Below are 16,652 nucleotides of genomic sequence, written 5' to 3'. Positions count from 1 at the left end.
TCAACCTATTATACCACCTGCTTCCTGAGCTGAGCCTGGGTTGAGTTTGTGTATTAAGCTTAGCCAATATTTCTCACTGTGCAGTCACTGCTGGCACAGAAATACATAGCTGAGTCCTGCGGCTCTGTAGCCTGGATCTTCAGACTACAAGGTGAGTCTGAGGGGCACTCAGCTAAAAATCTCTTCTTGGGCATCTCTTTATCATCCAAGACTTTATCATTTTGGAAGGAAATCAAGAACTTGAATTCTTTTGCCAGGATCTGTTGATACCAGAAAACATAAATATGTCCCTTTTCGGGAACACAATACATTTCCACATCCAGTCCTTTCCCTTGAACCAGGTGCCCTGGAGTCTGGGTGACTTCTGCCTCAAGGAAACCTGTGAAGAAAGCACACAGAAGTAGGAGACTCAGCCCTGGAGGGAGTCTGATGACCTGGATGAAAGGCTGAGAGCAGGGCACTGACCAGATCAAGACAGGGACTCACCTGCACCCAGGAGACAAAGGACAGTGAAGCAGGTGAATGTGGGGCACATGGCAGCATCAGGAAAAGGGCAGAGGCAAGTGGGTTTCTCTGAGGCTCTTTCATCCCCTGTGAGCGGCTCCTCTGTGATGTGGTCACTTCCTGGAACCCAGTGAAATGTATATAAAGACGTTTGCTTTTGCCACAAAGGAGTCACTCCTTTAGATGCCATCTTCAGCTTTTTCATGGTATATTTCCACTCTATCTATGCTTATAAAATTATTCCTCTACAGATTAGTATGGCATATTTACTAGGACAAAAACTTATTTTTTGAAATTATTTTATTTATTTAATTTCGGCTGTGCTGGGTCTTCATTGCTGGGCGGGCTTTTCTCTAGTTGCAGAGAATGGGGGCTACTCTCGATGCGATGTGTGGGCTTCTCATTGCGGTGGTGTCTCTTGCTTCAGAGCATGGGCTCAAGGGTGCTCAGGCTTCAGCAATTGCAGCATATGTGCTCAGTAGTTGCATTTCCTGGGCTCTAGAGCACAGACTCAATAGTTGTGGTGTATGGGCATCGTTGCTCCACATCATGTGGGATCGAACCCATGTCTCTTGTATTGGCAGGTGGGTTGTTTACCACTGAGCAACCAGGGAAGCTCCCAAACTTAATTTTTTTCTCTGGCTGCTTGATCTCTTTGAAGCATCTGACAGCATTGACTGTAGACTATAGACACTAGGTCCTGGAAATCTTTTCCCTCAGCTTCATTCACATCATCTGCCATTAGATTTCTCATTTCCTGTCTGTTATTTTATTAAATGCAGTCACCAGAACCTAAATCTATCCATTAACTTTAGAATCCTACTCTGTACAAGTGAAAAAATAGAATATAGGAAACAACTGTACTCAGTCTTTGGAACACAGACAGTACAAGACTGATTCTTCTGAAACCAGAAAAGAATGGGGGCAAATCTGTACACAGTGAGGAGGGATGATGTGAAGAGCTAACCCTGATGCTGGGAAAGATTGAAGGTGGGAGGAGAAGGGGATGACAGAGGATGAGATGGTTGGATGGCATCACTGACTCGATGGACATGAGTTTGAGTAGACTCCAGGAGTTGGTGATGGACAGGGAGGCCTGGTGTGCTGCAGTCCATGGGGTCACAAAGAGTCAGACACATAACAAGTGTGAAGGGAAAAACAGAGAAGGTAAATGTTGTGATGAGACAGAGGTTAGAAGACAGAGGGAACCAAAGCAACTACAATTTAGGAGGAAGACTACCAGAGAGGAAGAAGCTACGCAAAAAACTCCAGAAACCTTTGTTTTGATTCAGGGGTAGTCTGTGTCTCTGTAGAACAGAACTAACAAACATCAGAGAGAAAGCACAGAAGAGATTCACCAGTACTCCCAGAATGGCCATGCTTTTGTCGTGGGACAAAATGAGGCTCAAGCTGGGGTTGGCAAATTATAATCCAGGGCCTGGCCACCTGTTTATGTGAACAGTTGTTCTGGGGTGAGAAGCACTTCCAGGATGACAGCGTGAGGAAGCTCTGAACACCTGATTTCCAAAGAAAATGGCATGATGTCTGAACATTTAGAAACAAGCATTTGCAGCCTTTGAAAACTGTCCCAAGAGCATACAGCAAATGGAGGAACAGTTACTCGAGAAAATCTCCTAAATCTTGGGAGAAGCCATGTGAGTCAGCGGCACTGAGCCGTGACTCTTGCCCTGTTGCTCTGTGATAGAAGCTCTAGCTCATGGGGCTGCGGTCCAGGACACAGGGGTCCCCGAGTTTCTCCTGGGGAGGGGCCAGCTGCCAACTGTGCTCCTCCCCTCCAGACCTGCGGTGTAGAAACTCTGTTCCTGGCAGTCCAGCCCAGAGGTCTGTGCTCCCTCCTTCCACCAGCACCTATTCAAAGGGCGGACTCTGTTCCAGAAATAACAGGCCAAGAACACAAGGCCCCAGTCTCCTTCTTTCTGACTTGCCCACAGGGTGGAGGTCCCATTCTGGGAGTTGGGGGGCAAGTCAAGAAGACCCCCCCCGGGAACCCACTCAGAGAGCAGAAGGGTGTCATTCTAAGAGAAGTGAGCCACTGTCCCTGCCACCATGGTGAGCGGCAGGCCACGACGACACAGAGCTTCAGAGCTCTACTGTGACTTAAAGAAGGGCAGCCATAGCCCTATGCTTCTTCCTTCCTCGCTTCCTTCCTTTTTCTCCCCTTCCTCCTTTCTTCCTTCCCTCTCTCCTTACAAGGTCAGATCTGCCTCCCAGTCAGATGGCCTCCCCAGCCTCCTTGGCTTCCTTCCCACTTCTCTTCAACAGGCATTTTCTCTAAAAAAATATTGTTTCTAGAACTAATCTTGTACATCAGTTGAGTGGAGCATCTTTTCTTAACTATACACACAACCTAGTTTAGAATGTGCCGTATGGAGGACAGTGTTGAGAGATGAATAACCTTCATTATAGGCTCTTAGCTTCTGAAACAGTTCGTACCACTCCCCTCTCCACTTTTTCTTATCTTTCGTTCCTTTATTTTCTTTTGTTGGCTCGTATCATCTTTCCACCTTTCACCTGGGCCTGAAATGAGATGAGCCTGTGGTTTTCACTTCTCCCCTCCTTTTATTCAAGAGGAGGTGGAATATTTGGGGAAGGAAAGGGGGCCCTCATCTGCCGCCCCCCTGGTGGAATTCTTTGGCCATTGCACTCAGGATGAGTCAGTTTTCTAGACTGTACCATGGAGCCATAAAATGTGAGCGGCCTTAGATTAATCGAGGCCCAACGTCTCATTTTATAGAGGAAAAATTTGATATCTGGGTAGATGAATAAATAGACAAAGGGTTTAATCACTCATAAGAAAAGCGGTGCAAATGCATGCTGGGTTAAGGAAGAGGAAAGTAGAACATGGAAGTTAGATGGTGGGTGACTCAGATGCCAGTTTTCAGCTTCTCTGATTTTTACCTAACATCACCAGAACTGGATCTAGGGCAGTACTTCTTGGTCTCTTGATTAAAGACTTGGACACCTGTGATATTGGTGCCTATATGCAGTGATGTAATACATTATTGCATAGTAAGAATATCTGTGTCCTTCAGCATTAAAACAGGGACACAGCATTAAAACATTCTCATCTTCTGAATCAGGCATCTCACAGCTAGCAGATGCCAATTCCTTTCTGTACTGATGAACTTTATTCACTCATGCATCCACTTATTTAATCAGTCACCATAAATATTTCAACCTAGTAAAGGACATAAGACACATACTGGCTTTCAGAAAGCTGTTCATAGTAGAGTGCAGAAATCCCTTTTGTTTCAAACAAACTGTGGTGTTTGGTATTTTTATTAATATTAAAAAGACAGGGCAAACTCTAGTAATTTCCACAGTGCTGCTTCTCAATTTTGACATGAGACCTATTTGTGCCACTTAAATGGTTCATAGATGGATTTATACCAGGAAAAATAGATAGAGGCACTGTGCATAATGCGTGTCCCAGGCAATTCACGTGTCTTCAAATCTGGCACAAATTTTTAGCAGTTCTAATTTTCCCCGGGCTTCCCTGGTGGCTCAGTTGGTAAAGAATCCGCCTGCAATGCAGGAGACCCAGCTTAGTGCAGGAGACCTGGGTTTGATCCCTAGGTTGGGAAGAGGAGAAAGAAATGCACTCCAGTATTCTTGCCAGGGAAATCCCATGGACAGAGGAGTCTGATGGGCTACAGTCCATGGGGTTGCAAGAGTCAGACACGACTTAGCAACTAGACCATCACCATCAATTTTCCCTACTTGATAAGAAAACAGTGAGACTGCATTCACACGCTTAGGAGGGCAGTTTCCTCTAATGGCGAGAATGCAGGGGAATGGTGTTACCTCTTGCCTGGGTCTGTCCTTAAACATGTTTCTGACTCAACCACTCGGACTTTAAAAGAAACAACCAAGAAAAAAGGTTCTATTACTCTACTGAAGAGAACAGAAGGGGTGATCCAGGGAAATTACCACCAACTGAATATTGGGTGAGATTAACCACTTTTCCACTCCTGGCATAACTGTTAATGGCTTTTGTAGGTTTAGATTCAACTTCTATCTACAGAGGAGATAATGACAGCCTTAAACCACTTCCTCTTGTGGTTGCCGGGGGGAAGGCAGGTCTAGAGGGGACTCGGCTCTGGGAAGCAGAGGTTTATGAACAGAGGGGAGGGAAGGCTTCAGCTCTGTGTCTCTGCTGCTGGCACAGAGATACACAGCTGAGTCCCCCAGGCCTGCCGAGCGGATGTCAAGAGAACAGAAAGAGGTGTTAGGCCGGCTGGACTGGAAGTTCTCAGAGGTGGTTTTTTCCCTGGTGATTTGTTTATCATAGTAGTACAACAGCAGTTTTGGTGCTTGGCTTGGCTTCTGTTGGTACCAGTACATGACATCATGCTTCATATTCTGAGAACAGCTCAGGTTCACTGGTTTTCCCATCCCGGTAACCAGGTATCTTGGGTTCTGAATGACCATGGCTCCCACGTGACCTGCGGAGGAGGAGGAAGGTTTAGAGACGGAGTGCAGAAGAGGGTCATGTTGTTGCCTTAAACGAAATGCACAGAACTGGGGACAAGCTTTAGAGACGTCCTTTCTGACCAGGACTTACCTGCTCCCAGGAGACACAGGGCCATGCAGAGAAGAAGCCTGGGCTCCATGGCAGGGCTGGGACAGGAAGGAGACCTCTGTTCCAGACTCTGGTCTCTGGGTTGAGAGACAGACAGGCAGTCTGCCTGTGACGTCAATGTCAGCAGCACAAGGACACCCTCACTGATAACGTACACAGCTTCCTGCTTGACAGGGGCATCTGGGCTTGGCCGGATCAGGTATAGAGTAAAGGTGATGTTCCCTTATCTGCCCCTGTTCCCACATCTGCCCCATTCCATCCTGGCCTCTCCATCTCACTCATTTCTTTTTTCCTATAGGATAGTTCAGAGGTCCCTCAGCACGTGAATGTGTGTGCTGTGCTAAGCCATGCAGTCATGTCTGACTCTTTGTGACTCCGTGGACCCTAGCTCACCAGGCTCTTCTGTCCATGGGGTTCTCCAGGCAAGAGTACTGGTGTGGGTAGCCACTTCCTTCTCCAGAGGATCTTCCCAACCCAGGGATCGATCCTGCATCTCTTGCATCTCCTGCAGTGACAGGTAGGTTCTTTACCAGTAGCAACCTGGGAAGCCCCCAACATGTGAATAGCTTTTGCTGAAATCTTGTTGAGATAATGTCTGTGTTTTGTCCTCCTCATCGCAGATGAGTGACTGATGCTTGCAAACTCTCTTCTCCTCACCATGCAGAAACCAGGTCCTGGAATCCCTTTATTTATGACCACTTTTCAGAGAGTACCAAAGAAATATGTACACCTTTTAGCCATCAGTGATAAAAGAATGCCTCCTTATGGCCAGTAGAAATGTGCCTAGAAGCAGCCTTCCTACACTGGTCCAAGCAAATCTGGGCGAAGGGTGAAGGTGAGTCACATTAGGGCTTAGAGATGTATCCAGGCCCTCATTCTGCTCTGACTGCATCTGGAAGGATCAGGCCACCACACCAGTGAACTAGCCTCACCAAGATGCTGGCGCCCTAGTGCAGCCACTGGACCCGACCTCACACATGGTCGGGAGGGGCTGACACACATTAACATTTAGCACTAACCCGTGCTTTTTACGTTAGAAAAATCAGACCCTACAGATAAAGGAAAATTATCCTGATGATAATGGATCTGGTTATTCCACTCAAAAATGAACTTTTTAAAATATTTGATAATGGATGTGTGCTAGACAAATGTAACTTAAACTTATCATCTCCTTTATCAGGGAGCAAACTAAAAGAGTAAATGCATTTTGAGTCACGATTTTTATTTCTGTCAGGGACACTTGTGTATGATGTAATAAGGGATATAAAGATGTGGCTACAATCAGCATCACAATTCTTTTTAGATCAGAGCACCAAGGTAGGCAAGAAACCCACTGTGTTTTACATCAGGATCACACACACACACACACACACACACACAAATCGATTTGCATATGAATTGGGAGTTTGGGACTAGCAGATGCAAACTAGTATGTATAGAATGGATAGACAAAAAGACCCACTATACAGCACAGGGAACTTTATTAAATATCCTGTGATGAAGCATAATGGAAAGAATATGAAAAGAATGTAATGTATATGTGTGTGTGTGTAACTCGAGTCACTGCTGTACAATAGAAATTAACACAACATTGCAAATCATCTATATTTCAATAAGATAAATTAAAGCAAATAAATTTGCATAGATTGCCTTCTCTATGAGGAGCCCCAGGAGTCTCCCAAGTCGCAGATATCCCCAGTTAAATTTTTTAAAAATACTCTTGAGTTTCAGTGGTTAATTCCAGTTCTTCCCCTTCTCTCTTCCTTGGGGAGGCGGCACAGAGAAAGACTGACTAGTCCAGGGCTGCCTGACTTGAGAGGAGTGGATAGGATGTGGTTTTGCACAGCAAGGACGGAACTCTGAAGCGCTGTGTCTCGGCTGCTGGCACAGAAATAAACTCCCAAGTCACCCAGCTCCTCAGAGTGGACCCTCATCGTAGAAGACGTCCCTTCCGTCCTTTCTGCTGTGAATCGGCCTTTGGGCATCCCCGGGTTGTCCTGCACAGACTCTCTTATGAAGTAAATCAGAAGCTTCATTTCTTTCCCCACAGCATGGTAGTACCAAAAGAGAGAATCATGTCCAGAAATAGGGTCACAACGCAGATTCACAGCCTGCTTCTTCTCTATGACCCTGTGGCTGGGGGACTGGGCGACTTCAGGTGATATGTACCCTGCGGGAGAAGACAAGAACATACGTGACCGGGATAGACAGGAAAAGGGCCCCGTGGAGATGTTCGTGTTTCTGAGGACTCACTTGCTCCCAGGAGACACAGCGATGCTAAGCGGAGAAGGCTGGAGAGCATGGCAGGATCCAGAGGAAGATGAGAGCTTTTCCGGATGAGGGAACTTGCGTGTAGGAGCAGAAATGAAAGCAGATCCATGTCTCTGGGTCCCTATGTGGGCTGGCGCTGACATCACCCTGTGAGCAGGCGTCCACGGTCTCAGTGGCTCCCTCTAGGGAAACAGAAGCATAGAAGAAAGAGCCCGCTTATTTTTCCCCAAAGAAGGCTGCCTTTGAGGGATGATCAGGAAAACCTGACATCAAAAAAACTGGCCTGTTTATGCATTTAACTAGGTATTGACCTCCTATGGGTTCGACCTTTGCCTCTGTGGTTACCTTGCTACTTCCTCTTCTATTTGTATCAAATCTCCTCTGCCTCCCTCTGATAAAGACACACATGGTCTTATTAAGGCCCAGTTGGATAATCCCAGATAAATGCCCCTTCTCAACGTCTTAACTGAATCACATCTATAAAGTCCATTTTTGCCACAACATCCACAGGTTCCAGGGATGAATATATGGGTGTCTTTGGGACGGTGGGGTGGGCCAGAGGTCATTATTCAGCCTGCCACACAATACAAAATGTTCTGCTGATCAGTTGGGGAATTTTTATGGGTGTCATTTCCCCATAATACTAAATCAATCAACTTGAGCCCTTTGTATATAAATCTGCAACACATTCTCTTCACTGTTAGGTGTCAGTGTTTGTCAGCTCGCAGCAGCTGGCGATGACGGAGTCAGTGACCCCACTGTGCGTGGCAGCTGTGTGCGGAGGGGACAGAAGGGGCGCCTCAGAGAAGCAGGGGGCCAGCCCTGGTGGTGGACTTCCACATCGCAGGCTTCTGCTCAGCCTACATTGCCCTACCCGATGTTCAGAAAGCACTGGAGCACTCAGCAGCAGCTGAGTCTGGATCTGTCTGAGTGCCCTGAGCCTGGGGAACAGGATAATTAACAGCAACATCCCTTGTTGGTTTAGCAGGGACTCTGGAGACTCAACACTGGAGAATTTATTTCCCATGAGTTGTAAAGATATTATGGTTCCTCTCCACCTTTCATCCAACTTCCCCTGTTGGAAACATCATGCATAAGCATGATTCTTTGCTCGGAACCAAGGATTTAACATACGCACAAGTCAGCTACAGGCTAAACTCAGATTTCCCACTTTTTTCTACTGTTCTGTTTCAAGTTCTAATCCAGGACACCACAGAACATTTAGATGACCTGTCTTCTTAGATTCCTTCAAGCCATGAGAGTTTCTTAGTCTTTTCTTATTGTAAATGATTTTGACTCTTTTGAGAATCATGTGTGCATGCTCAGTTGCTCAGTCATATCCAACTCTGTGTGACTCTATGGACTGTAGCCCACCAGGCTCCTCTGTCCATGGGATTCTCCAAGCAAGAATGCTAGAGTGGATTGCCATGCCCTTCTCCAGGGGATCTTCCCAACTTAGGGATCAAACCCACGACTCTTATGTCTTCTGCATTAGCAAGCAGGTTCTTTACCAGTAGCACCACCTGGGAAGCCCTTTTGAGGATCACCAGTCAAGTATTTTGTAGAAGCCCTTTCAAACTGAGTTTATCTGATGGTTATATAATCACTTGAAAGCCCAGTGGGTGAGATTTACCCTTAGCCTTGGACTGTCAGGAGGAGGAGAAGGGGATTACAGAGGACAAAATGGTTGGATGGCATCACTGAATCAATGGACATGAGTTTGTGCAAGCTCCGGGATGTGGTGAAGAACAGGGAAGCAGGGCGTGCTACAGTCCATGGGGTTGCAGAGAGTCGGACATGACTGAGTGATCAAACAATGACAACAACAAATGGACTGTCAGCCTCTGTGGGAAATGTGTGAGAAATGCCAGAAACCAAGCCCTCTACTGTCCCCTCACGTGTTTCCTAATGTGATGGGTTGTTTCATTCTGCTCTTGCCTTCCCTAGGGTCATTAGAACACTGAGGCGCTGGGCTGCTAGGGGAGAAGCCTAGGAAGACAGCTGATGACGCTAGGGCCTGAGCCGGAAGGGGAAGCAGAGGTTTTCTGCTCAGGAAGGGGTGATTCTGCAGCGCTGTGTCTTTGCTGCTGGCACAGAGGTACGTGGCCGAGTCCCCAGGATCCGTGGGCTGGATCTTCAGAGTGGAGACGCGTTAGGCATCTTAGCTGAGAATCGGTCCTTGGGCATCCCTGACTCATCCACAGGCTCTTGGTTGTTGAAATAAATCAGGAACTCCAGTCCCCGCACTGAGGTCTGTCTGTACCAATAAAGGGCAGTGTGGCTTTTAATCGGCTCACAACTCAAAGTGACTGCCTGTCCCTTTTCTGTCACCTCATGCCTAGGGATCTGGGTGACTCCAGCATCTGTGGGCCCTGTGGAGAGGGACAGAGTTTGGGGACAGAATAACAAGCATGATTGGAATAATAACGGGAAATATCCAAGAATGCAGATTATTTCTGAGGACGTACCTACTCCCAGGAGACACAGGGCCACACAGCAGAGGAGCGTGGTGGCCATGGCGATGCCAGCAGGAGGACGCTTCACCCAGATGGGGCTCTCGTGGGTGTGAACAGAAAGGTGGGGCTTCTGAGTCCTCCACAAGGCGGAGAGGCACCTGGCAGGGACACGACACTCTGACCCTGCTCGGGCGACCTCCTTCCAAAGGTGAGCGTTCATTCTCTGCAATGAATGAACAGGTCCCAACTCTTCTAGGGTGTACTGGCTCATTCACAGACCCCCCAAGCACCTTCTCCAGCGGCCGCCTCTCCCAGCCCTGGTGTTCCCACCCCTCTGGCCTTCTCCGATGTGTCATATGTCAACGGTCCATTAAATGTTTCTGCTTAAATGTACCACCAGCACCACAAATTCCAGACATCAGTAAATTACTCTTTACATATTAAGACCTTCAACATGCCTCTTGCTGGCATTCCCTATCACCTGGATATAGAAAATCAAAATAAATCCTTGCCGAGTTAGAGCTTTGCCACAGATTCCTCCCAAAGCCTTTGTACTTGGCCACTGTGCTCATCTCTAAGGGGCATAAATGGAAACCCTAGAAAGGGACTGGCTTGTGAAGATTTTATTCCCAGCAAAAGCTAGAGACCAATGCCCTTATGCTACATAATCCCCAGCCCGCAGCACAGGGCCTCTGTATGTCTGCACCTTTTCCATGAAGGGGCTCCATCTTACCTCATAAAAAGAAAGAGAATGTGTCAGTCACTCAGTTGTGTCCGGCTCTTTGCGACCCCGTGGACTATAGCCTGCTAAGCTCCTCTGTCTATGGAATTCTCCAGGCAAGACTACTAGAGTGGGTTGCCATTTCCTTCTCCAGGGGTTCTTCCCAATCCAGGGATTGAACCTGGGTCTCCTGCATTGCAGGCAGTTTTTTTACTGTCTGAAACACCAGGGAAGCCATCTTACCTCTGTGGTGAACCTCAGAATTGCCTTAATCCTGCAGGTCCTCGTGTGGGTTGTGCAGTGAAAAATGAGGGCTTTGACCTTCTTTGAGGAACCGTAATAAAGCTCTCTCAGTCCATTCTAACCCTCTTCAACCCCTAGCAAAGCTCTAAAAGGTTCTTTGATGGTTAACACTTGACTCTCCTTGTACTAAGGCAACCAATACTCATAAATGAGCTCTTTCTGGTAGTGAGGATGAGACTCTGGAAAATGACCCAGCTCTTGGGGGTATGGAGTGTAGTAAGACTTCTGTTTACAGAGGGAATGGAAAACATTAGCTCCATGTCTTGGCTGTTGGCACAGAGACACATTCCTCAACTCCCCAAACTTGGGAGTCTGTCAAGAGACAGAAACATATGACTGCCTACTTGGAAATATTATGATAGTGAAACTTTCTTGGTTTTATAGAATCAGCAGTGCCCACTCCCTGGTCCAGTGTTTACTTGCTTCAGGAGAGCATCTTGCAACCTGAGGTTGAAGAACGCAGAGCTGGACACAGGGTTTTTTGTTGCTGTTGCTTAGTTGCAAAGTCATATCTGACTCTTGCAATCCCTTGGACTGCAGCCTGCCAGGATCCTCTGTCCATGGGATTTTCCAACAAGAATATTGAGTGGGTTGCCATTTCCTTCTCCAGGGGATCTTCCCAATTCAGGGATCGAACCCATGTCTCCTGCATTGACAGGCAGATTCTTTAGGAGGGGCAATAACAGCAGAGACAAATAGAAAACATTGCAAGTCAGTACACAGCATTCAGCATGTGAATTTTCTGACTCCTATCCAGGACTTATCTTCTGTAGAATACAAAATGTTGTGAAACAGAGAAGCTGTGAGACTACAACAAGTTCAGAATATGAGTGAGCCAGTTACCTCTTAAGTGCTCCAATCTCTAGTGGAGAGAAAAATCAGTCTTAGGGTCACCCCAGGCCCTGGTACATTTTCTGCTTATACAGACGTACTTTTGGACTTCTGAAGGCTCGGGGCCCCTCTAACTCAGAACATTGTCAAGCTGTCCTCCTTGGGGCCCTGCCATAAAGGCCCCCAACAGTGGTAGGATGGGACCAGGCTGGGTTTAGAGGGAAGCCCATTCCAATAGCTTCTCTTATGTCCTGACACAGGAACTGTTTTGCTTTCCTTCTATCAGGACACAAAAATTTACCATCTCCTTTTCCTCCCACATCTTGACAGGCTCAAGAGGTGCCCCCCTGGAGCAGAGAGAAATGACCTTGGGGACTTATTTTCTAAATTTTTTCAGTAATTTAGCAGAGAGCTGGCTCGATGATCTGCATTAGCTTACAGAAAAACAAGATCTTCCTTTCCATTAAGGCCATTTCTTTAACCATTAAGGGGACATCTCTTAAAGTCACCAAGATGTCCCCTACTCAGCCCTCTCGTTCCACAGAATACTTGCAGTATCATGAGGCATCTACTAGAATATTGCCCATACTCTTTGCAATCTACCTATGACCCACCTAAACACACATCTCTGTGGGTTAATGAGACTTGGGTTGAGGATAAAGGGGGATGGGAATCGCACAGGTTCTGTTTCTTGTGCACTTGTCTCACACACACACACACATATAAATTTGGACTGCATGGTGTTAACGATTCATGTATCACTGGCTCCTTTACATGGCAACCATCCCAGAAAGTGAAATGGAAGGAAAATGAAATGGAAATGAAAAGGAAAGTCACTCAGTCGTGTCCGACTCTTTGCAACCCCATGGACTGTACAGTCCATCCAAGGCTTGCCTCTGAGTCCGTGCTCACTGTGGGTCTTCACCCATTTGCACAAGAATAGATGTCGTTGGTCCCTACCTTTCTGTCTCCAACACCTGCTCAGTGTCTGCAAATCAGGTTCGTGATTCAGAGACCATGAGATTTAGAGCTTCTCTCTAACCCCCACTGTCAGGCAGTTCTCCCAGTTCTTCCAGCAAGCCACCAAGGAATGTGGAACCACAGCATCTCCTGGTGGCCATCTGGGCAGGGTCACTAGAAATGAACTTTTGGCAAGACCCAAGGTGAACTCCGCTTGTTACATTGGTGTGTAGACAATGGGGAGTTATTTGTGTTTGTGTTTTAGAAGTTCAAAAATAATCCTGTTTCTCAGATAAAACACTTGAGAAAGAGAGAGACTGAAGTCAAACCAAAATTCAAACATCAGCATTGGCTCCAGTAAAGGCGGGGCTAAGATGTGTCGCCGAGTGGTAGCTCGTATCCTCTGAGATGAATGTACACCCCTGACTACTGTTTCCCCAGCAGCCAGTCTTCCCCACTGAATACAGTCTGCTCACTAATTTTACCGTAATTCTGAGCCAGGAGAATAGAAAGCATCTTCCTTGCAAACAGAAGACAAACAGAAGATAGAAGTAGGAAGGTTTGGTCTGACCTGCTGAGTTCCTCCTTTAAAAAATCTCTAATCAGTAACTCAGTTCTCTTACCAAAGAGAAGAGGGAGGGGATGGCAGAGGGTCTAGGGTATTGCTCTAGGAACTCCTGGAGATGAAAGTGGGCATTAGATGTTCCCCTAAGACTCTCAAGATTTGTGTTCTCTCAACACCTTGAACTCGACCATTGCGTCCACGATCAACAAGAGATGAGCCATCTGGTAGGATAAGTCTATTTCCACCTTCTTAAGGGGCTCCCCCCAGTATTAATTACTGCTCTTTGGGATCTACTCCTGGAGCCACAGGGGGCAATTAAGCTGGGCCTCACAGAACATGAGATGGTGCACAGCAGTATAGTAACTAAAGAACTCACAGGCCAGGCTGGCGGAAACACTGGGAATCAGCTATCCGTTTCCCTTTCCCTCTCCAGTCTCTCCTGCTGTATTTCCCATTATGACCAAACAGAGGTTCCAGGACACGCTTACATGACATCATAGGGACTTCCGAGGTGGCTCAGCGGTTAAGACTTCACTTTCCAATGCAGGGGGTATGGGTTTGATCCCTATCCAGGGAGGTAAGGTCTCACATGCTTCAAGGCCAAACAACCAAGAGATAACACAGAAGCAATGTTGTAACAAATTCAATAAAGACTTTACAAATGGTCCACATCCAAAAGAAAAAACCTTTAAAAAAAATGACATCATGATGAGCTACCAATGATTAAATGCCAATACTCAAAGTCGCCCCAAACTTAAATAAGTACTACTTCCGTTATGAAATTCTAGAAAACAGCAATCTAAGTCATTAATTTTTTTTCATCAATTCACACTCTTTTTTCAAATCTGGAATGCTCCAGGCTTTGAATAGTATTTCCATTACAGCATTTTATTTCTACAAGAAAGATCCCAATTTAATCATCTTATTTCCCTCCGTGATTACCTAATCCTTTAAGAAAGATTTAATTGAAGTTCTCAAAATTATAAATACCTTTAAAATTCATTCTGTTTCTCCTCAGACACAGTGGTGTTAGCAGCAGTCACTGGAATTGAATACCTTCTTTAATGTTATGTTTGTATCCTGGCCCAAATCATTAATTTCTTTAATATGTTCTTCTAGATTTTTTTTTATCTCTGCTGTCTTCCCTAGTGAGAAATGTGAAATTAAGCTCTGAGTCTTCTAAAACAAACACTATTAAAACAAATATTGCATATCTTCAATTTCCTCTGTTGAGCAACCCCATCTACAAGGCATTCTCTTGTTTTGCATACTTTTGCTTTAATATATCCTGTTTTTTCCTAAACCTTTCATAGGAATCATAATTTTGTAAGTGTATTAGGCATGGCCCTTTAAAATAACCTATAGATAATGTTCGTACAATAATGTGAACATTTTCAATTCAATCCCTTCCAATACTGTCCAGATTGTACTTAGCCCTTCAATCAGGTTGATTTTCAGAGTCATTCCTATCTTCCCTGTGACCTCTGAGACTGTGCATTTATTTCTCAAGGACTTTGCTTTGTGTGCGCTTAGTAGCTCAGCCGTGTGCCACTCTTTGTTGCATGGACCACAACCTACCAGGGTCCTCTGTCCACGGGGATTCTCTAGGCAAGAATACTGGAGTAGGTTGCCATGTCCTCCTCCAGAGAATCTTCCCAAAGGGCTTTGGGGGGCCCAGTTATCTTGTCAACCTAGGTAACAACTAAGAAAACAGTTCTGTCTTTTCTAACAACTTTGAGAGCAGTTGAGCCCAAATGCATTCCCCCTTCCCTTTAAAATCTGTCTCTCCTGACTGGAGGCTGCCTTTTCCTTCCACATAAGCACACTGAGCCTTCTAAGATTTTAGCACTTTTCCTAAAGATGTATCTTTCTTTCTCTAGTTTAGTGAACCTATAATTTCGATTTTGTTTATTAGTGGTTTGCAAATGATTAAAAAGAATCTGGCCTCAAATTTCTTGTGTTTGGATCCTTTCCCACCATTTTTTAGCTGGGTGACTTTTGGAAAATTACATACAAGTTTTCTTCTTTAGTTTCCTTGTCTGTAATATGGAGTACTAATGGAACGTGTTCAGCATCTAGTGGAATGCCCGTCGCATAGGAAGAAGCATAGAAGAACTTTCTACTATAGATATTGTTCCTCTCTTCCTATCCTGATGGTAAGAAGGAAGAATAACTTCAAACTACTGTAATGTCTCATCCATTCTCTTAGCAATTTTAAATTCCCTATGACAGTGTTTCAGGCACAAGTGCTCTTTTAAGTGTTCTCTAAGCTTTTGCAATAATTATGTTGAATAATTTGGGATTTCTCTGTGCACATGATCTATTCCATTTCTCCTTAAGGGTCTTGCCCATTCACTTTTCCTTCAGGAGAGAGGGCCTGGCCAGTCATGCTTATTATCACATGCTCTCTAAATTATTTCTGTCTGAGAGATCATTAGTTACTGACAATTCACTCTAATTTCAAGAAGAACCTTGGAAATATAGATTTTTTCTGTGACAATCCACCTAAAAAGGCTATTTTCATGAGCTTCTTTTCACTGTCTGAAGACTCAATATCAAGCTTGATCTTGAATTTTTTTTCATTTATCTTTATTAGTTGGAGGCTAATTACTTTACAATATTGTAGTGGTTTTTCTCATACATTGGCATGAATCAGCCATGGATTTACATGTGTTCCCCATCCCAATCCCCCCTCCCACCTCCCTCCCCATCCCATCCCTCTGGGTCTTCCCAGTGCACCAGCCCTGAGCACTTGTCTCATGTGTCAACCTGGACTGGTGATCTGTTTCACCCTTGATAGTATACTTATTTCAATGCTATTCTCTCAGAACATCCCACCCTCGCCTTCTCCCACAGAGTCCAAAGTCTGTTCTGTACATCTGTGTCTCTTTTTCTGTTTTGCATATAGGGTTATCGTTACCATCTTTTTAAATTCCATATATATGTGTTAGTATACTGTATTGTCTTTATCTTTCTGGCTTACTTCACTCTGTATAATGGGCTCCAGTTTCATCCATCTCATTAGAACTGATTCAAATGAATTCTTTTTACGGCTGAGTAATATTCCATGGTGTATATGTACCACAGCTTCCTTATCCATTCATCTGCTGATGGGCATCTAGGTGCTTCCATGTCCTGGCAATTATAAACAGTGCTGCGATGACATTGGGGTGCACGTGTCTCTTTCAGATCTGGTTTCCTCAGTGTGTATGCCCAGAAGTGGGATTGCTGGGTCATATGGCAGTTCTATTTCCAGTTTTTTTAAGAAATCTCCACACTGTTTTCCATAGCGGCTGTACTAGTTTGCATTCCCACCAACAGTGTAAGAGGGTTCCCTTTTCTCCACACCCTCTCCAGCATTTATTGCTTGTAGACTTTTGGATAGCAGCCATCCTGACTGGCGTGTAATGGTACCTCATTGTGGTTTTGATTTGCATT

The 16,652-nt window shown here is 45.4% G+C and overlaps 2 gene segments (V, D, J or C); both read right to left on the bottom strand.

Moving 5' to 3' along the window:
* Window positions 1-4,566: 4,566 nt before the first annotated feature.
* Window positions 4,567-5,210, bottom strand: LOC122437878. The segment is given in 2 exon segments: window positions 4,567-4,970; window positions 5,090-5,210. Coding segments are annotated over 2 exon segments (453 nt in total).
* Window positions 5,211-8,078: 2,868 nt separating this feature from the next.
* Window positions 8,079-9,920, bottom strand: LOC122437877. The segment is given in 3 exon segments: window positions 8,079-8,149; window positions 9,317-9,750; window positions 9,847-9,920. Coding segments are annotated over 3 exon segments (554 nt in total).
* Between the last annotated feature and the right edge of the window lie 6,732 nt (window positions 9,921-16,652).

The sequence above is a fragment of the Cervus canadensis genome, chromosome 3 (assembly GCF_019320065.1).
Source record: "Cervus canadensis isolate Bull #8, Minnesota chromosome 3, ASM1932006v1, whole genome shotgun sequence".
In the NCBI taxonomy this organism is placed as follows: Eukaryota; Metazoa; Chordata; class Mammalia; order Artiodactyla; family Cervidae; genus Cervus; species Cervus canadensis.
Note: the sequence above shows the minus strand (reverse complement) of the source record. Positions and strands in the feature narration are given on the sequence as shown.